Source organism: Hyperoodon ampullatus (genome assembly GCF_949752795.1).
Source record: "Hyperoodon ampullatus genome assembly, chromosome: 2".
NCBI classification, from domain to species: domain Eukaryota; kingdom Metazoa; phylum Chordata; class Mammalia; order Artiodactyla; family Ziphiidae; genus Hyperoodon; species Hyperoodon ampullatus.
This window is the reverse complement of record NC_136915.1, coordinates 197,500,273-197,521,757: the sequence shown is the minus strand read 5'-3', so window position 1 is coordinate 197,521,757 and position 21,485 is coordinate 197,500,273. Positions and strand designations below refer to the sequence as shown.

At 62.4% G+C, this 21,485-nt stretch overlaps 1 protein-coding gene across 3 annotated transcripts in view; it reads right to left on the bottom strand.

The window, feature by feature from the left end:
• The window catches only part of NAV1 (neuron navigator 1), a gene marked incomplete at its 5' end in the record, with an annotated part of 148,322 nt that overhangs the window by 110,804 nt on the left and 16,033 nt on the right, over nt 1-21,485 (bottom strand). For all 3 annotated transcript variants that reach the window (XM_079696769.1, XM_079696771.1, XM_079696770.1), the window contains one exon: nt 15,515-16,300. In XM_079696769.1, coding sequence (XP_079552895.1) covers nt 15,515-16,300 — 786 coding nt within the window. The remainder of the gene's footprint in view (nt 1-15,514; nt 16,301-21,485) is intronic.

Genomic DNA, 21,485 nt, shown 5'->3' with positions numbered 1-21,485 from the left:
CTGACCAGAGACACGTTGCCCACACAGAACCAAGGGCACGTGCCTCCCACGATGTGGTCTCACACGGTTCCCCCAATAGTGCTCTGAGCTAGAAAGGGTGGGGAAAACATTACACTCTATTGGCGAGAGATGAGAGAACTCGGGGCCCAGGAGGGCGTATGATTTGCTCAAGGTCACAGAGTAACAACTGGCCCCAGAGCCCACGCTCCCGGTTTAGCCCAGCCTAAGCTAGACCAGGTCTGCACAGAGGCGGGTGTGGACGGGGTGGGGGAGGAGGCACGGGGGTGTCAGCTTTGAAGAGGGTGCAGCTTGGCAAGTCTGGAGCGCCCCGTTCAGTGCACGAGCAGAGGGTGCGGACAGCGGGAACCATGAGCAGAGTGAGATGGGACACGGAGACGGAGCGCTCGGTCACAGCTTGGGAAGATGACAAAATCCGGGGGCAGGGACCACCTCCACGTCCTGCCGTAACCTCACAGCACCCAGCACGGCCTGGGCTCGGTAATCCTTGCTGCCTAAGGAAGTGCAAAGTAGGCTCTCTGGAGGTCACTTTAGCTCGAGTGACCGGCACAGCTGGGGCAGAAACCATTAGCATCGCCGGTGCCCTGGTTTACTGCAGACGGAGTGACTGCTATGGCCATCACCCTGGGCGCCGTCATGCCCTAAACCACCACAATCACCAAAAGCATGACGACCACCAACCACTACCATCTCTACCACCATCACCAAGACCATCACCGCCACCGTCAGGGTCACGACCACATCTGCCAGCTCAGGACACCGACTGCCCCCTCCCTTTCCTGAGCTCAGTTTCTATGAATCTCGTTCAGCTGAGACGAGCTCACATTTAAAAACAAAAAGGTATTATTGTTCAAAAAACCCCGAGATGGGGCTTCCCTGGTGGCACAGTGGTTGAGAGTCCGCCTGCCGATGCAGGGGACACGGGTTCGTGCCCCGGTCCGGGAAGATCCCACATGCCGCGGAGCGGCTGGGCCCGTGAGCCATGGCCGCTGAGCCTGCGCGTCGGGAGCCTGTGCTCCGCAACGGGAGAGGCCACAACAGTGAGAGGTCCGCGTACCGCAAAACAACAACAACAAAAAACCCCAGATGTTGTTCTTGGATGTCTGTGCTTTGCACCGAAGAGACTTTAGTATCTAGGCAAAATGAGGTCCCCACCCCTTCCCCAGAGTGTCCCCCACCCAGCCCGGGGCCTGCGGGGTCCCATTCACTGCCCCACAACTCCTGCCGCCTGCTGCGTGTCCCCCGGGGGCGCCAGCTGGGACCTTCCCGTCGGGACCCCTTCACTTGTATCCGGAGTCACTTTTGAACGACACGAACCTGATGTCACTCTCCCCACTTACACCTTCCCTGTCTTCCTGCTGACACAGGGACAAAACTGAGCCTGGCCCAAACCCCTCCCAAGCCCAGCTTCCCAGACTCGGGCGGGGCCCCTCCTTCTCCGAGACCTTCTTCCTCTTTCCTCCACACCCAAGCTCGCCCTGCTCTGCTGCAGGCCCGCTGCACACCCTGCCCTCCGCCTGGCTGCTCCCCTGGCCCCAGGATGGGGTGGGAGGGGAAGGCGCCCCTCCTCGGGGAAGCCCTGCCCGACCGGCAGCCCCTCCAATCTAACCATCGCTCCCTTTGCTTCTCCCACAGGGCACTTACCGGGGTGACTTAAGGATTCCCTTCTGTGACTATGTGCTTAAGGTCGCCTCCCCCCCAAACCCAAGTCCATGAAGACAAAGGATGGGTCTGCTTTGTTCACTGCGGTGGCACCAAAGACCACGCCGCCGCCTGGTTAGGAGCAGACGCCCAGGGCCTGGTGAGGGTCCCCGTAACCCCAAAGAGCACCAGGCTCTTTCTCCTCCAGGTTACGGGCTGAGCCCAGGGACGGGCCTGCATGGGACGCCACTCCTTCGGGCCACCATCCTGGGCTCCTGCATCCTGGGTGGGGGGGGGCCCGTCGAGCCTAACCTCAGGAGACATAGGACAGTTGCTTGTGCCGCCCCCAGCCCATCTGCCCCTCTTCCAGACTCCACTTTCCTACGCTCAGAGCTGCTTGAGATACTCTGGAATTTTTTTTTTGCTAAGGAGGGAAGCAAGATGAGAGTGGGTGTGGGGACAGATCCCCTTCCAGTTCTGTCTGGTTCAGGCTGACGCGAGTGTCAGTTTGTGTTCCCTGAACAGCCGAGAACAAGGGGGAGGGGCAGGATAAAGAAGGAGGAGCCGGGGGGTGTTGGTGGCTGGGATGGGATGGGTCGGAAAGGTGGTCCAAGTGACAAGACGGTGGGATCTGGGGCCCCTTCCCTCGGCTCCGGCCTCGGACCCCCATCCAAACAGGACTTAACCTGTGACAGGTGGCCTTCACCTGCCCATCCACTGCTTTACGTGTGAGCTCAGGGCAGCAAAGGAGACTCCAGCTGCAAAGTGACAGGACGCCAGACAAGTAACACCGCTCTCCCCAAATCTCAGGGAGAGGGGCAGCCCGCGGCGACGCCTTCCTGAACGTTTACCCCGGCACAGGTCACTGAGATGAGGGCATTTGCCACGTGATGGCAGGAACCCCAAACCTCAGCCGTCAGGCTGGAAGCAGGAGGCAGGGCCAACTCTGGCCCCTTCATTTCGCTTTTCCACCAGTGAGAAGCACCAGCCCGGAGGGTTTCACCCAAGCCTCCTGGCCTGGGAGGGAGCCACGGTGACCCCCGCCCACTGCGGCTCTGACGGCCAGCCAGCGGCTCCAGGACTGAGGGTGCTGGGGGCACAGTGGGCACAGGCTGTGCCCAGGCAGTGCCCAGGTGCCCAGGGCAGGGTGGGGGGAGGTGACCAGAGGAGGCCCTGAGCTCAGCAAGGCAGGAGGGGTGGGAGAATGGCGGTGGGGAGAGAAAGGAACAAATGTGGGTGGGAGGACGCTGCTGTCTTTTAATGAAATGCAAATGTCAGGCTGACAGCACGCAACCGGACTTGCCTAATTTCTGGGTCTGTAGTTTGGGCGGCGTTTGGAGAGGAACGAGCACCCTGAGGAGAAGCTTCCTGAGCACAGGCTCCGTGCTGCGCGCAGAGAGGACCAGGGGACAAGGCACCTGGGGGGTGCACCCGGGGATGAGACAGCACGACGGAGGCAGGGCCCAAGGACACCCCAAAGAGAGAAGGGGCGTTTTGGAGACGGAGGGGCCTGGCTGCAGGGGGTGTGGGCTGAGGGCTCGTGAAGGCTCAGGAGGGAGGGCCCGGAACCCAGGGATCGGAGGACAAAGGATGCTGGGCTGCGTCTCCCTCATCTCTGATGCGCCCTGAGGACAGGCCCTCCTCCCCCTACGACCCACACAGTGAGCGCGGACGGGCAATGATGAGGCAACGTCAGATTAAGAAATGACTCTTTTAAGCCTGGCAGCCATCCAACAAGGTAGCTACAATTTGACCTGTTGAACAGGTGAGGAAACCAAACCTGGCCCAGGGCCTCAAGACCAGTTAACACAGAGCCGGGATTTGAACGCAGGTTTGTCTGCCCCGTACCCTGCGTGTCTGACCACTGTGCTCTGTGTCTTTCCTTCCAGGACCCCCGTCAGAATACACTGAGCTGCTACAAACAGCTTGCAGTGAGAAGCTGGGACCTTTGTGACTGTGATTCAGAGATAGGATTTCAGCAGGAAACCCAATCTCTGTGCTCTGTGGGAAAGTGGCAGGAATCCAGCCCCTGCCCAGCCCCAGGCCAGGCTGGGCTCCTCTGGGGCAAGTCCCTTCCCATCCCCCACCAGAATCCCACCGCTAACGCCAGGGCAGTGGGCCCCCAACCCCGGCCCCAACACCCAGGCCCCAGCCTCACGCCTGTGGGAAGGGACGGGTCAGCATCACCCCATCACCTGTGCTCCCCTGAGATAAGGAAGGAGCCAGGATGTCTTGGCCTCATCCCTCCCCAGATGTCCTCCCAGCTGTGTGATAACAAGTGGGCAGGGTGGATTCCATGTCTCAGCCCTGGAGGACGTTTCAAGGACCACCAGAGGGGCTGTTGGCCGAAGGAGGGCCTGGAAACGGGGCAGGAAGATTCCAGAGGACCTGGGGTGGGGAGGGGACAGATAAGGCCACCACAAAGCTCTGGGTCAGGCCTGAGGCCCCATCCCTCCCAGAAATGAGGGCACTGCCAGCTTGTCTCTGATCTGGACAGGACCCGGGCCTGAGCTGAAGTCCAGGAACAGGTAATGAACTTGAACACAAGGTGCTCCTTCTGCCACCTTCACACACCCACCTTCAAGCCCTCTTTTCATACTGTTTCTGCTATTTTCTTTTTATCACAGTCTAAACAGCCACTCGGCTGAGGAATGACCTTAAACACTTCTGATACAGCTGACTTCTGGAGAATGTGTTTTCCCTCTCTCCTGTGATGGCTCTCAGGCCCCCCACCCCCCAGGGGAGACTGGCAGATCTCTGGCACAGAGGAGCCCGGAGCCGTGGGCACCACGTTCTGCCTCGTGGACCAGCGGCAGGTGTGCGGGTCTGTGGTTCAAAAGGCAGCAACCAGGCGGGCGGGGCAGAAGATGCTCAGTAAGGCTGGCCCCGCCCCCTGCAAACCCAGCTGCCCCTGCCTCCCCCCCAGCCCTGCAAGACTCTCCCTGTCCTGTAACTAACTCCCCCTCCACCCAAGCTGGCTCCAGACACAACCAAGACACTGAACTGAACTAAACTACCAGGGCTGAACGGAAGCCAATCCGTGAGTGACACCATTGGGCGCACTGGTCGCCACCGGGTCTGCGGAGCCTCGGGATCAGGATGAAGAAGCCAGGGGTCTGGGGCCTGCGGGGAAGGCGGCAACAGAATTAACTGTATGGTCATCGGCGGTGCCAGGCACCCTGACGCCCTCTTCTATTTAATCCCCACCATTACCCACCCCGCGCAGGGCGCGTAAGCTCCATCCTATAGATGAGGGACGGGTTCAAGTAGGGCAAAGGGCAGCCAGCAGGTGAGCATCAGGCTTGATGTGGACCTTCATCTGCACGACTCAGAGCTGGCGCTTTTCTCTTAGGCCAGGCAGCCAGGGCCCCAGAGACACGGGGTTCCGGCCGAGGGCGGACACGCCGTCCCCTGCGGCTCTCGGGCCGGCCGTGGTCCTGCCAGGACCAGTGTGCAGGGGGGCGACGTGAACACAGCTGTGCTGAAAGTGCCCCAACCACAGACCCCACACACTGTCCACAGCCTGGCAGCGGGGACCGAGGGGGTCCGGGGGACGTGCTCGGCCGCCTGTGCCACCAAACTCCTGCAGGAGACCTCAGAACAGGGCCACGGTGTTTAGAATAAAGGACAGGGCGGCTGCCCAGAGGATCTGCCGTGTCTGTGGAACTCTGCAAAGCCAGAGCTCTCCACCGGCGAGAGGCCCGGTAGCACGGTGGTTAAGGAGGCTGGTGCTCGAGCCGGTCTGCCTGCAGGCGGCTCCAGGCTCCTCACTTCCTGGCTATGTGACTCTGGGGAAGTTACTTAACCTCTCAGTTTTCTCATCGGTAAAATGAGAATAAAAACAGCACCTAACTCACTAAGTTGTTCCTGACGGTTCAATGAATTAATACGCGTACAGTGCTCAGCGCAGTGCCTGGTACATATCACATAATGATTGACAGATATTATTATGAGTCCCTGGATCTTCCATGAAGCTAACACCACCACCCCGGCCCTCTACTTCCTGCAGATGCAGCATTCGGCGGAATCTAATCTAGAAATCAGGAGCCACTGGCCACGGGGGAGCAAGGAGGTGGGGGGGAAAGGAGAAGTCAGGCCCTGAGATGAAGACAGGGCGGAACCTGTGGCCTCAGCCCCGGGCCAGCCCTTCCCTCCCTGAGCTGCCAGCTGGCAAGTCTGACCCCTCTTTGACCACCAGGGAGGCTGAGGCATTACGGGGCTTATTCAAGTTCCACACTTACGAGGGACAGGTCCAGGGTTCACAGGCAGAGGGGCCAGGGGAACAGCTTATCCCAGGCGGACACAGAGGGCCACGTCTCCTCCTGGCCAGTCTAGTCGTCCTCACTGTGGCCACGACCTTCCTGTCCACGGGGGAAGCCCTCTCCCCATAGCCTGCCTGCAGCTCTGGGCATTGGAGCCCCAGCACCGGCCACGGCTGCCCCGTGACTGTCCATCTGTGGTCTGCTTCCCAGATTGGACATGCTGGGACGCAGGGTCTCGGGACCTGAGGAACGTTTGCCGAGGGCCGGAGAGAACTGATTCTTACAGCTCGGGGCTCTCGGGACCGCATCAGCCTGAAGGCTCTAGAGTGTCTACAGGGCAAAGGGCGGCAGATGTGCCTACTTGTGCCAGAGGCAAAAGAGCCTGGATGAGCCCGAATCAAGTCTCGGCTGAATCTCAGCTCTACGTGAACGTGCCCAGTGACCCCGGGCTCCTCTAAGCTTCTTCACGTCTCAGTCCGTGTCAGTGTGGGGTTTCCAGTCGACAGCGACGCACCAGGGGGGTCACACTGGCTGCTGAAGATGAACAGCTCCCACACCTGCGGCAAATGAGCACTCTTCCTCCACGCCCGCCCTGCCCCCGGGACCCCACTACTCGGCACCCACGGGGTTAACTCCCAGCGTTAACAGGGAGCCCCAGGCACCCCCAGTTCTGCAGCCTGGCCCGCGAGGATTGTGAAATAGTCTGCGTGTGACCCTTGAATAGTGTCTCATCGTGAGGCTGACCTGGGTTCCCACAAAGCGCTCAGCACAGCTGGCAAACAGTGGGTGCCCACTAAGTGCTAGTCATCGCGGTTGTCAATCCCCAGTGATTCCTGCCTCTGGGTGTCCCGGGGACCACCACGGGGCCTCGGGAGGGAGGCTGCTGACCCACCTGCAGAGTACCAGGCCGATCGGCGTCTTGGGCACCGATGTTTCTTCCCGGGAACTCACACCCTGCAGCCAGGCCCTCGGTGGCCCCCAAGCCACGGGCTGGGCGGAGGTGCCCAGCAGGGAGGCCTTGCCAAGCGTCCAGAAGCAGGGGCGGCCTCTCCAGGCTGCCCACTGAGCCTCAGGCCGACCCCACCGGGCAGGCAGGGCGTCGAGCGGCCCAAGGCTGAGCCCTGACCCTGGGGCTGGGGAGCGGCCCTCGAGGTCCCTGCTGTCCACGTGACAGCAGTAGCACTGCCTGCCCACCCACCCAGGGGGCACCACGGCCTTCGCTGCTGTAACGCCCTCCCCGCGGGGCCGGATGAAGGGAGGCCAGGCGGTGAACGCCCCGGCACCTCTCGACGCCTCATCCCCGTCCGTGGAAACCCTGAGCCATTGCGACACGCCAGCGTCCTCCAGCAGCCCTGAGCTCCTGGACGCCTGGGGGCACCCGACTCCAGGACAAAGCCAAACACCCCAGCTCCCGGGACAGTGGGACCCCATGGCAATGCCCAGGGCACGGAAACTGGTCCAAAGAACAAAGGAGGAGGAGGATTTGCACTGGGTACAAGGCTCCCGACCCTCCCCTGGGGCACCACCTCGAGCCCTCCTACCCGGGAAGGCCCTCGAGGACCGGCTGCTCCTGGGGCTCCCAGCCGGCGAGCTCCAGTCCAGTCCTCCCACCCCCTCCAAGGAAAACTGAGCGGCTGGAATGCCTTCACCCCTTAGGCCAAGTGTTTCCGATCCCTTTAAGCAGCTCCCAACTCCTAACTCCTTCAGGAAGGCTTCCTGGATGCAGCAAGTACCCTGGAGCCGAAACGCAGTGCCCGCCCTACACACGGCTCCCTTTTCACGCCAGCCGAGTTGTACGTCATTGGAATGCTCTGTCAGTCCTCACGCTGGTTTACACGCTGCTGCCGCCACGTATGGTCTGATGCAGCTCTGCGGTGGGCTATGTGTCTAGGCTCTCCCGGGGGCTGGGGCAGGAAAGTACTGACCCCTCAGGCCTCATCAGAGCTGCTGCTCATCAAAGACAAACTTTCTGGGCGCAGAGGCGTCCTCCTCTCATCCCTCCCATGTGGACACTGCAGGGGCAGCCAGGGCCACGTTCGCTCCAGCGAACAGATGTGGAACTTGCGAGGCCCTGGGCCAGCCGGTGTGCTCGCTCAGAAACTCTCTCCCAGGACCGATTCCAGAACGGGGACTCTTTCGGGGGCCTTTGGGGGCAAGCCCTGACAGCTCCCCGCCAAAGGTCTGCCCAGAGCCTAGTGCAACCCCTGGGGCCAGTCACGGTCACGTCAGGGCCGCCCCCGAGCTGCTCGTCCATCTCCTTCCCCACCTCTCCCGCAGCTGCACGGTACCCACGAGGAAGCCCCCCGTTTACCTCCTTCTTCCGTTTCCAGTCCCTCCCATCTCTGCTGCCGGGATCCCAACCTGCATTTCGAAGCGCAGGTCACTTGTCCACAGCGTCCCCTCCTGCCCACTGCACCGCACTCACCCCACACGCCGACCGGCTCCAGGCCACCCTGCTCTCCCCCGAACCCCTTCCCAACTTTTCCGTAGCGTCTGCCCTGCACGGGATGAGCAGGAACCCTTATCTCCTCACCCAGCAGGCCAGCAGCTGACGAGCGGGGCCCGAAGCCGCGACCCCAGGAGCTTGTGCTTTGTCCACAGCGACTGCTTGACAGCAAGCCTGAATTAAATGGAATTGAACTCAACACTGGGGGGGAAGGGGTCTTGAGGCTCCTGGAAGCTGACATCACAGGGGTCAAGGTCAAGTCCTGGCCCTGCGGCCCACCTGCTCTCCTGGCTCGGGCGGCCAACCCACCGACCAGTGTCTCTGTAGCTCGGTTGTAAGCGCGGGGTCACAGGATCACTGTGGGCTGTAGGCGACTCATTAAACCTAAGGGACAAGAATCTCATGCCCCGCATGGTCTGTGGGTGCTGGTTATCGATAGGTCATCACTTTCTCTGGGCCTGTTTTCCTCCCGTGGAGCATCAGGTCCCAGAGCCCTGGGGAGGCAACTCCGCAGCCTGGGTGTGCTGGAGCCCGTGGCCTATGGCAGCTGAGGGTTCTGCACAGAGAAGCCAGGCCTCCCGGGTGGCTGCCTGCGCCCCAAAAGGGAAGGCCTGCTCAGCGGTCACCAAGGGCAGAGGGAGCCTGTGTCCTCCTCAAGGTTCTTTTCTGGGACAGGAGCCAGGCAGGGAGCCCCAACGCCTGCGGTCTCTGCCTGGGGGGGTCTCTTTGGGGGAAGTTGTTCCAGCCTGGTCGTGGTTCAGAACCTTTCACGCCTGGGCAGTTGTGTGCGTGCACACACGCACACACACGGACACACACACACCCCTTCGGTCTGTGCGTAGCTGCTAGGGGCCGAGTGTGCAAGTGTTTCTGTGCACCGCTCCACGTGACACACCCAGCCCCTGTGCACCCTCGTGCACACCCTGACTCCCAGCCCCATCTGCGTCCCGGGGGTTTACGTCTGGACGTGAAGGTTTACGCGCAGGTCTCCCCACACACTTGCCTGTCTTGCACTCTCAACCTTCACTACCTCCCTACGCAGCCCAAGGTCACGGCTGATGGCCTGGCTCTCCAAGAAAACTCCAGCGCTTTTCACCAGATCACTCCCAATGGCAGCACCCCAACTGGACACCCTTCCAGATGAGCCAGCTTCCTCAGGGAGCAGCCTGGGCACACAGGGCCCACACCCTGGCTTCGCATGCCCGACGCACGTGAGCAAGCGCTCTGGGAAGTCGGTCCAGAGCCAGTGCTGCTGCTCGGAAATTAGAAGACGGTGCAGGAACCTCCCGCTGCAGAGGCCCTGAAACATATCATCGGGATGTCGAAAATAGACCTGACGAGGGCTCAGGCCAAGGCCCGCACTGGCCACCGGCCAAGCTCTGGCCAGAGCTGAGCTGGAGAAGAGCCGCGTGGTAAACAGGCAGTGCCCGCGGCGAGAGCCTGGACGCTGCTGGAGCCCGAGCCCTTGGGGTGAACCTGTAACGTGCCCAAGGTGGTGCCCGTGCTCTCCCGCCTCAGTGCCAGTGGGGACCCCGCACCTGCTCGCTCCCCCCACCGGCCGCACCCCTGCAACCTGCCCCTTCTTCTGCCAGAGACCCAGGTGCCGATCCACCCTTCCGGGCACGCGGCTGCGACCACGCCGGACACGCCCTGGGCACAGCTCCGGGAGACAGACACCGCTCCCGGGGTATCTTCCCGGTCTGAGCCCTGATGCCTGCTGGTCAGAAGGAAGCCTTGGACCCAGGGGGCTCTGGTTTTCTCTCCCTGCAGGGGCCGGGTCCCCAGGAGCCACAGTAGGGGAAGTTGCAGGGGGCGGTGCCCGCTCTGAGGGCTGACGCAGCCTTCCAAGGCTTCCACGCAGGAGCGCAGCCTGCCCACACAGGGCCAGTGAGCTGCGCCCGGCCCCCCGGCCTTCCTGGGCAAGAGAGGGAGGCTGCGGGCCCCGGGGACATCAGACGCAGCTGGGTAATGCAAACAGGCTGTGGGAGGAGGTCAGCCAACACAAATGAGAAGCATGTGGCATCCACTTCCCCTTGTCTGGCAGGCCGGCACAGGCCTCCAGGCCGAGGGAGACACTGTGGGAGGGAGACACTGTGGGAGGGAGCCCAGGTCAGCCAGGTGCTGGGGGGCAGACCTTATGGGGGATGGGGGGTCCAGCTGGGGGCTGGACTCTACGGGGCCCAGGAATCAGGGGAACAGCTCGGCCCCTCCTCCTACCAAGTCTTACTGCAAAAGAAAAGACAGACGGGAGAAAGAGGAACAGGGGGCGAAGGGAGGAAAGATGCGAGGGAATGCAGTCAGGCATCTGAGAGGGAGGCCAGCCTGACCCGAGAGGATCCGGAGAGCAGGTCTGCGCCCACAGGTGGAAACTCTCAGGAGACAGAAACTCTGCTCAGCGGGCTTTCTAATAACGAGGGCTTTCCAGGAAAATGAGGTAGTGAGCTCTCTGTCACCGGGAGTGTGTAAACAGAACACCCACTTGCCTACGACGCTAGGAGGGAGTAATTTCTGCTTCAGGTGGGTGGCTCAACCAGACAATTTCCATTGTGTGTTCTGTGAATCCCAGGGGGGGAGGCGGGGGCTCTGCACGGAGAGGGTTCTCTCCGGCTGTACAAGAAGGCGCCGCAGAGCAGCAGGGATGGGCCTGGGGGCTCTGCTCAGCTGGGTCAGCGCAGGACCCACTCTCCCTGGAGCCCCGTGGAGCAGCCTGCACCCCCAGCCCTCGAGGTCAGAGGCTGTGGGCTGTGGGCACGGGTGTGGAGGGGCGGCCCAGAGCAGGGCGAGGCTGGAGGTCTGCAGAAGACAAAGCCTCTGGTGTTGGCAGCTGGGTGGGGACGGGCCACGGGGATGGGTGGTTGTGCCCGCAGGAGATGTCAGGGGGTGGGACGAGAGGTAACGGTCAGCAAGCAGCCCAAGATTCCAGGAGACTTTGCGCTGTTCCGCCTTCAACCCCCATCCAGGAGGGCCTGGGGCCTGAGGGTGGAGCCTCTGCTGACCACCGAGGGCATCTCCCTTGAGAGAAGCCCTGGGCACTTCCCCTCCACGTGTCCTTGTCCCCAGAACACAGGAGCTACCCCAAGGCCTTCCTGTCCCCCATCCACAGGGCCAGTGGCTGCCCGGGGAGGGGGAGGAAGACGGCTTTGGCTGCAGCAGCCTGAGCAGGGCAAGGCCCAGAGGGTAAGAGCAGGACCCCACGGGCCCCGGTGGAACCCGAAGCCTAGCCCTGGACCCGGGGAGAAAAGAAACGTCCTCCCCAGCGCTACCCTTGAGGAGGCAGAGGCCTTGCAGCGGGAAGGGTCTGTGCCAGCTGCCCCTCCGCTAGGCATGCACTCACCTGCAGGCCTTGCCTTCCTTCACCTGTGGCTCTACAAGCCCGGGAAGGCCTCTGGGGAACCACTGGGAAGGCACCAGGAACGGCCCTGCGTGTGGAGCCTTGGGCACGAGAGTGTGGGTGAGCTTGCACACGTGGCCTGGCTGCTCGGGCATTGGATCTTGGAGGACTCCCAGGAATCCTCCACCCACCGACCCCCCAGTGCACTGAATAACAAGGAAGAAAACCATCTGAGAAGCCATTTCTTCCCTCCCCCTATTCACAGCATCCCAGAATGTAATCTCTAGAGTAAATTCCCACCCCCCCACAAAAAAACCCACAACAACCCACTGGCTTAGAAACGGATAATTTCCTGACTTCCTTCCCCTGCTCTGTTTGGCCTGCGCCTCTGAGGGCCTAACCGTTGTCACGGCAACCCCTCACATGGGTCCAGACACTTTCTGAGGAAGTGGGACCAGGCCGCTCCAGCCGCCTGGGCTCCTTTGCACCTGACCTGGTCCCCTTGCCTGGAGGGCTGAAAAGGGGGTGCAGTGTGCGTGGGGTCACCAGACCACTTGGAGGTCCTCGGACCCAGGTCTGAGGAGGTGGAGGAGTGTGGTCAGGACGGCATTGTGTATGTAACTGCTCTGAGTTGAGACAGGCTCTCTTAGGCACCTGGGGCCCTGTCAAGGTCCGACCACCTCTCTCTGCACCCCTCCCTAATGCCGACAGGTAGGAGAGAGCCATGGAGCAGCTCTGCCATTCACAAATGGGGAACGTGAGTCCCAGAGGAGGTCAGAGAGCTTAGGACTTCTGCACAGGGAACTCAGGACTGCAGCCTCCTGCCTGCCCCAGACCCAGGCCAGGGGCCGGTGACCTTCGCTCTGGAGCCGAACTGCCTGACATGGACTGTCTACCAGGGTCCGAGGCCATATGATCCCTGAGACAGGCCCCCTTCCCTGGACGCTCACCCCTCAGTCTTCCAAGTTTCTAGGGTTTCCCAGTGGGACCCTAGTTCTTTGGCAGCTTCCACAGCGAGGGAAGGGCAAGGCGCCTGCCTGGACCATCTGGGCCCCAGCTGATTTCTGGCAAGCGGTGATCAGCTTTCATTCCCTTTCATTCCAGAAAGGCACTTATTCGGGGCTGCCTCACGCCCTCTCCCTCCAGCAACCGGGGCTGGGCAGCTTCCGGGGTCTGAGATGGTCCCAGGGAGTAAGCGTGTCCTGACTTGGAGCCTCACGGGTGTAGATCCTGCGTCCTTCACCATCATCCGGAGGCAGAGGCGTCCACTCGTCTCCCCAGGGGCCACCCTGCTCTCCAGGGAGGGTCCCGACGACCCGGACACCTTCATGGGTTCTCCTGTTCCCCGACTCCACACAGGAGAGGGGCTCTCCCTGGCCGTCACCTTCTCCCTCCTCCTCCCCTGCCCTCCCTGCTCCACCCTTCAAGGCCCCCGCACTGCCCTCCTGGGGCCAGCCCCGCCTGGGGTCAGTCCAGCACGTTCACCAGACTTTCCACGCCTCTCCCCGCAACAGCTCCGCCGTGGGGTCATCAGGGCCGGTCTGGTGACCCATGCCCAGCACACACCAGCTCGGTCAGGTCCCTCTTTGCCCGCTGACTCCCCTCCCTCAATCAGGTCCCCTACACAGAGCTGCGACTTAGCAATCACTTAGCAATCAGGACAGCCGTGCAGAATCTGCCTTCCCATCATTGGCTCAGGGAAGACTCCAAGCCCCTCGAGGCTCTGACCCTGCATTTCCGGACCGCCTGGGAAATGGGGCGTGTTCTCCCCTCACTCCCAGGAGCGCTTTGAGACATGACAAGTGCTGAGTGGGCGTTACCGCAAAGCCTCTCCCCCCGCCCACCAGCTCTACGACTATCTGCCGAGGTTTCTGTGGTCCCTGCCTCTTGAGATGCAACTAAGAGGGCTTCAGCCAGGCAGCTAGGTCCTGGGGCAGTGCAGAGACTGCAGGACTGGGGAAGCCCTGACCTTGAAAGGGGGCTGTGCCCTCTGCTCTTCTGTGTCGCTGACACTCCCTCCGCTGCCCCCAGGGACAGCCCCCGCCTTCCTCTCCCCTATCCCACCCCACCCCCTCTCAGCCCTGCAGGGAGTGTTCTCCCCGCCTGCCCCTGCACCTCCCCTGGCCTCAGTCACAGCTCAGTACCACCTCCTTAGAGGGGCCTAAGCAGGCCCCGCCCCCATTTTCTCCAAAGCCTTCCTTGGTGCCTGCAATTACTTTCTTTCTTTTCTCCTTTACTGTCTGTTTCACCCCGTTAGACTGTAAGCTCCTTGGAGGCAGCACTCGGCACAGGGGGGGAGGGGGGAGGGTGGGGGAGGGGGAGGGGGAGGGGAGGCTGCCCCTCGGCTTCTGCCCCCACCCTCATCCCCACGGGTCCCTGCCTGCGGAGGCCGGGCCTTCAGGTCGCTGCGCCCCCCCTCTTTGCCCTTGTCCAGCCCCCCGATTGCCCCTGCAGAGCCCATATGCGGCCTCCTCTGTGAGCCTCTGAATCCAAAGCTCCAAATCCCTGCCCTGCTCGGGGGTCCCTCGTCCTGGCCCACACGGGGCCTGGGGGTCCCGGGAAGGTCGCGGTAGGTCGAACCCGTCTTCCCAGCGCTGCCTTCTCCAGGCCGCCAGGCGAGCACCTCACCCCCCATTCCCACGCGCCCCACCTCGTCCTGCCCGTCACTCGGACCGCAGCCCGCGTCGGTCCCGCCCCTCACACGCGCACGGACACGCCCCTTCCCAGCCCCCAGCGGGGCTGGCAGCCCGCCTGGTACCCGGGAAGCTCGGGTCCCTCGGCGCCGGAGGACCCACATCCCCGCCACCGCAACAAGTCCGCGGAGCCACGGCGGCCGCCCGGCTCCGGGCCTCGCCGCTGTCCTCTCGTGGCCCCGGCACGGCCCGCGCCGGCTCCCGAGGCGCAGCGGCCTTGCGTCCCGCGCATCCCGGGTCCCTCCCTCTCAGGGCACAGGGTCCCCGGGGAAAGCAAGCGCAGTTCCGGGCCCGCTCCGGGTTTTTTGCTTAGGCTCTTCAGGCTCGGAGAACAATGGGGCAGCTCTCTGCGCTTCCTCCGCCCGAGCGAGCTTTGTTCCTCCCTTCCCGCCCGCTCGGCTTCCATTAGCCAAATGGCAAAGGCTTCCCAGTCAACCAGGAGTCTCCGCGCGAAAGCCCAGACCCTTCCACACGCCCTAAAAACCTGGGGGTGGGGGGTGGGGTAGGGGTTTCGCCGAGGCCTGGGGCCGGGGCCGAGGTACAGGACACGCGTCCAGATGCGGGCAGCTGGCTGCCCGCCTGCCCCCAGGCCCCTGTCGTGTCTCCTTGCCGGAGCCCATACCCGGGAAATCCGACTCGTGCTCCCACCGGGGATCCACAGAGGACGCGGAGCCTCAGCTGTGCTCCGCGGCCAAACAGCCCTCACAGCTGCTTTCCCCACATCCGTGCTCTAGGTCGGCTCCCGCCGGCCGCTCCCCGGCAATTGCCCAGCACAGAGCACACACGGCAGAGGTCACCACCAGCCCCCCAGGTTTTGCCGTATTAAGATTCTAGACTTTAAGATCCCAGGAAGCTGATGGGCTCTATTTCTGAAGAGCTAAGCCCCCCACCCCATTGTCCAGCCTCACCTCCGGCAGGCCAGAGCAGAGCCCCAGCCTGGGGACATCTCTCCCAAGGCGCACTTCAGCCATATGCACCTGGGGATGGGCCAGCCCTGTACATCTGGGCGCAGTGTCCCCGCATAGCCCGAGCCGGGGTCTAGAGAGCCCCGCCGCTGTCCCCACACCTTCCCTGGCAGCGGACGAGGGGAAAGGCCGGGGTGGGGCGGGAAGGCAGGACTCACCCAGCACTTGGCTGAAGAGCAGCTGCTCCAGGTCTCCCAGCACGGTCACCACGAGCTCGGGGTCCACCTTGAGGAAGGCGCGCTCCTCCTGGCCCTTGGCGGGGGGCGCGGGCCCGGAGCCCTTCTGCGCCTTGGCTTTGCTGGAGAGCAGCTCGTCGTCCGACTTGCCGTCGTCGCTCACGGCCGCCTCGGGAGCCTTGCTGAGCGGCTTGACCTCGGCGTAGGGGCCGCGCGGGATCCGGCTCGGCTTCCCCAAGCTGGGGGCGAGCGGGGCCAGGGGGGTCTTGGCGCCGCCCGCCGGGCCGCCCTTGGCCTGGAAGAGCGAGTGCTCGGACTTGGACAGCGTCTTGGACATCAGCGGAGCCTCGCGGCCTTTGGGGCCCGCCTTGCCTAAGCCCTTGGGCGCCTTGGCCATGTCGTCGCTCCACTCGGGCTCGTATAGCTGCATCTTCTTCTCAGAGTCCGTGAGGAACGAGAGGTTGGTAAGCGACTTCTGCTTGCGCAGGTTGGAGGCGGGCGGCCCGCCGGGGACTCGGCCGTCCACGCTGCCGGACTTGAAGACCTTGAGCTCCGCCGCGCTGGCCTTGGCCATGCCGCCGCCGCCCGGCGCCTTGGCGCGCTTGGGCAGCATGCCTCTGCCGTCCGCCGCCGCCTTCCTGCCCGCGCCCCGAGGCTCGTCCGCGCCCTCGTCGCCGCCGCCGCCGCTCTGCTCCACCTCGGGCTGCACGCTCTTGACGCTGCCGCCCAGCATTCTGCCCGCAAGGAGCGCATGGACGATCCGCGCGTCTGCAGGCACCGGGGGCGGGGTGGGGGGGGGAGCGCGCAGGGAGGAGGAGGCGGGGGAGGGAGGGGAGGGGAGAGAAAGGACGGAAGAAACCGAGGAGGAAGGGGAGAGGAAGGAGGAGGGAGCGAGGGAGCGGGGAGGAGGCGAGCCGAGGCGCAGGGGAAAGAAACGCGAAGAAGGAAGCCGGGGAAAGGGAAGGAGCGGGGAAGCCGTGGAGCGATGGGGCGGGGTCGGAGGAAAAGGGGCGGGGCGGGGAAAATACAAATCAAAATCTTAAAATCAATCAAAGAAGAACGCAAGCCCCGCAGCTGCCCGGCGCTCGGAGCTGCCCGGCGCCGGGACCCGGTCCCCCGCCCGCCGGCCGGTGGGTCCCGTGGGTCGCGCGCCGCCCGCCAGCGGGAGCGGAGGCTGCGGGCTGCGGCTCGGAGCGCAGGAAGGAGGGGGGAGGCGGAGGAGCCGAAGGAGAAGGGGAGGGGTGTGCGCGAGCGCCGGGAGGTGGGGGGGAGGGGTGTGCGCGAGCGCCGGGAGTGGGGGGGAGGGGTGTGCGCGAGCGCCGGGAGGTGGGGGAGAGAGTCTATTTCTGGCTCGAGAGGGGGTGGTATCTGCAGCCGAGAGCCAGGGGCGGATGAGTAGAGGGTAGGGGGAGATGAAGGATTCGACCCGGTCTTCTCGCTTTCCCCGCCGAGGCGGGCAGGTTCCGGGGCACGGGTTGCCCCCTGCCGCGCCCGGAGGTGGGGGGGGCGGTGGAAAGGTTCCGTTGAGCTGGTGTGGGAGTGCGGGTAAAAGGGGCTGAGACTGGGCGGCTCGGGACGCGGAGGGAGAGTGGGCTCGTGGGGCCTGGGGGGAGATGCGGCGGACGTGGAGAGACAATATCCAGGTCGCCCGGGAAACTCCCGGCCCCCCACTTGCCTTCAGTCTCTGAGGCTCCAGGCTGCCCTCCCGAAGTGCAGGATGCCTCCGGAGGACGGGGGCAGGGGGTGGACGAGGGTGGCTTGGAAAGACGGGGCCCAGGGTTGACTGGGCAGGGGCCTCAGGGCGCTGGAGGCAAGGCCTGACTCTCGGGATCCGGAGACTGGGTTCCCGGTGGACTGTATGACCTTGTCAAAGTCACTGCACACACACCCCCTCTGTCTTCTCTCACGGTGGTTACAGTACCAGCTTCAGAGCTAAAGGGACTTTGGACCTGCAAAGCGCTTTGTCAAACCCAGGGCATCAGGAGGAAGCCGAGCACTGGCCCCTTGCCTGCCAGATCTACAGTGGAGCCTGCGGAGCACTTAAAGGAGACATTGTCCTGTAGCCCTTCTCCCTTCCCTGCCCCCCGGGCCCAGGGAAGAGAGATGGGGTGGAGCGGGGACTGGAGGCTAGAGGCTGACGGAGCAGGCAGCCGTTTGCAAGGGGCTGTCCCTCAGTAGAGGGCGACACTGCCCATTCTCCACGGCCTCCCAGGTCAGGGCCAAGTTGCCTAAGCAAAACGGTCCTCTGGCAAGAAAGTGAGGGACAGAAGAAAGGCAGGAGTGGGCCCCGGCGGAGCCACACACTGGGGAAGGCCCAGCCCTGGAACTCTTTGCCAGAAAGCACTAGCCATCGGATACCTGCCCACCTCATCCCCAACCTCCATCTCTCTAGCCCCAGGCCCCCCTTCACCCTAGAATTGGAGTCTCCTGCTTCATGCACTCTGCTAGCGCTCATCACAGCCTGCCTGGCGTGAGAGGCATTTGTGGCTGTGTCCGTCTCCCCCACCAGCACCCACGCTCTCAGGGATGGAGCTGTGTCAGCACCTTGGTGGAGCAGATGCTGCCCCTGTGTTGGTAACGTGGATTTGGATGCCTGAGGGCTGTGCTCCGGGCCTGCTCCCTGCATGGCTCCTGGGTCCTGTCCCCAGGACTCTGTCTTCCATCATCCCAGGCCTGGACTGAGACACTATAAAGTCTGCAAGTCCAGGTGTCACGGCAGAGAGGATGCACTGACCACAGTACTGAGCACAGACTTCTCAGGCAGAGGGGTGTTTGGTAAGAAACGTGGACCCTTGGCTGGGCATTGGAGAAACAGGGAAAGATGGCGATTCTGCCCTCAGGGAACTCAGTGTCTGGCAGGATATGGAAGGTAACAGTACAAGACCTGGGAAAATAATACTCATTTTCATGGGAAACAGCAATGTCAAGCACATCACCACATTCACTGCAGGCAGACAGACGGAGGTGGGCGTATACTGATTACAGGAATGACGAGGGGGAGACTCCCAACCCCGGAGAAGAGAGCTCCTGGCTGTCTCACCGATGCTGTAACCCCAGGGTCTGGCACTTACTTAGGAGGTCCCCAATACATATGAGCATAGCAGTAAGAGGTCGTGCTGGCAGGTGGGAGAATAGGTGGAGGAAATCTCAGAGGCTTCCTGGAGTAGGAAGCAGTATAAATAGGGAAGGGTTCAAACCGGGGTGGGGGGGGGGACGGGGGCAGGGGCAGGGGCAGTGAGTGCAAGTTCACTAGAAGGTCCCCTGGCAGAGGGCACAATGCAGACTGGCCTCTGGGCCTGTGTCCAGCACTTAGGAGACTCAGGGGTGGACTGGGATCGCGATTTCAGATAGGGAGTGAGAAGCAATAGGATGGGTAAAGGGGCTTAAGTGGCTTCATGCCAGAACTTGGTCCGGGCACAGGGAGTGCCCAAAGGAGGAGGCCAATCAGGAAATCTTCCCTCTGGGCACACACGAGACACTCATGCTTAAGCCCAGACACAAGATCCCAGCTCGAGGAGGGGATCCAGTCCCATCGTCGGTGCCAAAGGTCTGGGTGATCATGCGCTCCTGCCCCCAACACAGGCCGCTTTTCATGAAATCACGATCGCTTCTGAAGTCCTCATCCTTACTCAGGGGTCTCCTCCAGTTTGCACAAGACACAGCTAATTCAATCACGAGGGAATCTCACCATTCCTAAAAAGAGCAGCTGAGAGTCTGGGGACACTTGTTCCCTAATGTACCAGGTTACAGTAGTTTGCTTGCTGTGTGTATGTTCTCCTCCTGCACATAAATTCAATCTCCTCCTTAGCAGACAAGGAGAAATGAACTGGCTGCCATCTGGCCAAAGAGCATGATTTGCGCTGTGGTCCATCCCAGCCAGTGCGCGCTGCTGTAGACAAGGTCCGGCGCCTCGTCCGGCCCCTCGGTCTCTGGTACCCACGTCTGTAGGTTCCCTCCTCCCACGTCAGTCCCTGGAGTTGCTCTGACACTACCCCACCTGTTGCGCTGTCCACTTGCGCTTCCTGGTCCCTGGATGCCCACTGCCCCGGACCTGATCCTCCTTCCTTCCTGGTGATCTTACCCCCTCATCGGCTCCTGTGTTTCAGCCTGGTCCCTGCCCCCTCTCTTTATTGCCCTGTGTCTCCTCTCGAGGGATATCACATGCCCCAAACCCCATGCCCGTCCCCTTCCTTCAATAAACGGCTCCTGAAATTTTGCCTCCTTCTAGAAAAGAGGGTTTTCCAGAAGACAGGCACCAGACCCCCTCCATCCTACCTCTGCATGAAACACCACCTGTCGATTTATGAGACAGAAAACACCTTCCATGCTCACCGCCTGAGCTGATGCAGTGCTGATCCCCATGAGGACCGCTCCTCCCTCTGTCCACCCGGTACTGCTCACCTTCCCGCTGTCCCTCTCTAAAGGGTCTTGCTGTGATCACGGGGTGGTCCCTTTAGATCGTCATCTTGGCATCCTGGAACTTATAGACGCTCCCCAGACAGGCCTCTCCCTCTATCTGGCGGCTCTCTTTATTCCCTTCACATCCCCTGAGTTTCCCACCATCCTCTACTGCAGTGGGAGCACTCAGCTGCCGTGGCAACAGCCATTCCAGCATCAGTCGATAAAGCCAATATATGCTTCCTCAAGTGATTCCTAAAAAGAGAGGATCCTGCCCCGTCACAGCACCCCCAATCCCAGACTGGAGCCCCTCCCACCCTGCCCCGTCCCCTCTCCCCACTCTGCAGGACCGCCTGGCCGGGAGGGTCCAATGAAGAGAGAAGGCGAGGGTCTGTGTGCTGAGGCAGAGGCCCGGCTGGGCAGGGAGTGGGTGCTGATGATGCAGTGGCCTGTGGCGGGGACTGGACCCTGCCCGGGCTCCAGAGGGGACTCGGGAAGGAGGCTGGTTTGGAATCATGAAAGTCCCCAATCTCCAGCCCCCCGAAACTGTTCATCACCCCACTCCTCTCTCTCCAAAGGCATTGGCAGTCTCTGCAGTGGGCGTGGGATGAGCGATTTGACCACATCTGTTGACCGATAACTTAAAACAACTTGAGGAATGAAGATACAGGCACACGGCCAAGGACAGGCATGCAGTGTGATGTTCCATCCCCCGCCCATGACTGGAAACGGGTGTAGCCCTGGTTGTGAGAGGGCATTCTGGGATCTGCCCCTGGGTTTGAGAGAGGATTTCTGGGGGTGGGGAGTGAGGAAGAGAGGAGAAGTTGGGAAGCGGGGCTAGGCTGCCCCCACCTGGTTGACCTTGAAAGGTGACCTTGGGAGAAGGTGGCATCTGAGGCTGGGGGAGTGGGCAGGTGAGTCCACACTTGGTTCCCTCGAGGGCTAAGGGCAGAGCAGAGAAGAGAGGAGGGTTCTCTTGATTTCTATGCCCACAGTCAGGATCTGGAGAGCAGGGGCTGGGCACTAGCCCACCCACCCTGGGCACCTTCTTTAGGGTGTCCCCACCTGACCCCTGTGATGAGGTCCTCCGTCACCTCCCGACACCTCCACCTTTGTGGAAAGCCCTCCAGCCACTGATGACCGCTTCCTTCTGCCCTTTTCTCTTCCATGTCACCCACCCCCCCATGTCCTTCCACCTCTCAGCAGGGACTTCTTGAGCACCCGAAACATGCACGAGGCCAGGCTGGAGGCTGCGGAGGTGGCTGATGCCCGAGTGGCGTCTCGTCTGCAGCTGGACGGCCAGCCTCCCGGTGCTCACATCTGCTCAGCGCCTCCACACCGAGCTCTGACAGGTGCCGCGGGTGCAGCAGAGAACGGGACAGACAAAAGCTCTTGTCCTCATGGGACGTCCAGTCCAATGGGAGGGACAGGCAATAGACAGAAACGTCAGCTCCTGAGAAGTGCTAAGGAGAAAGGACAAAGCAGGAAGGGGAATGTGAAGCAGCTGTGGGCAGGGGGTGACTATCTGATTTGGTGACCAAGGAAGGCTTTACTG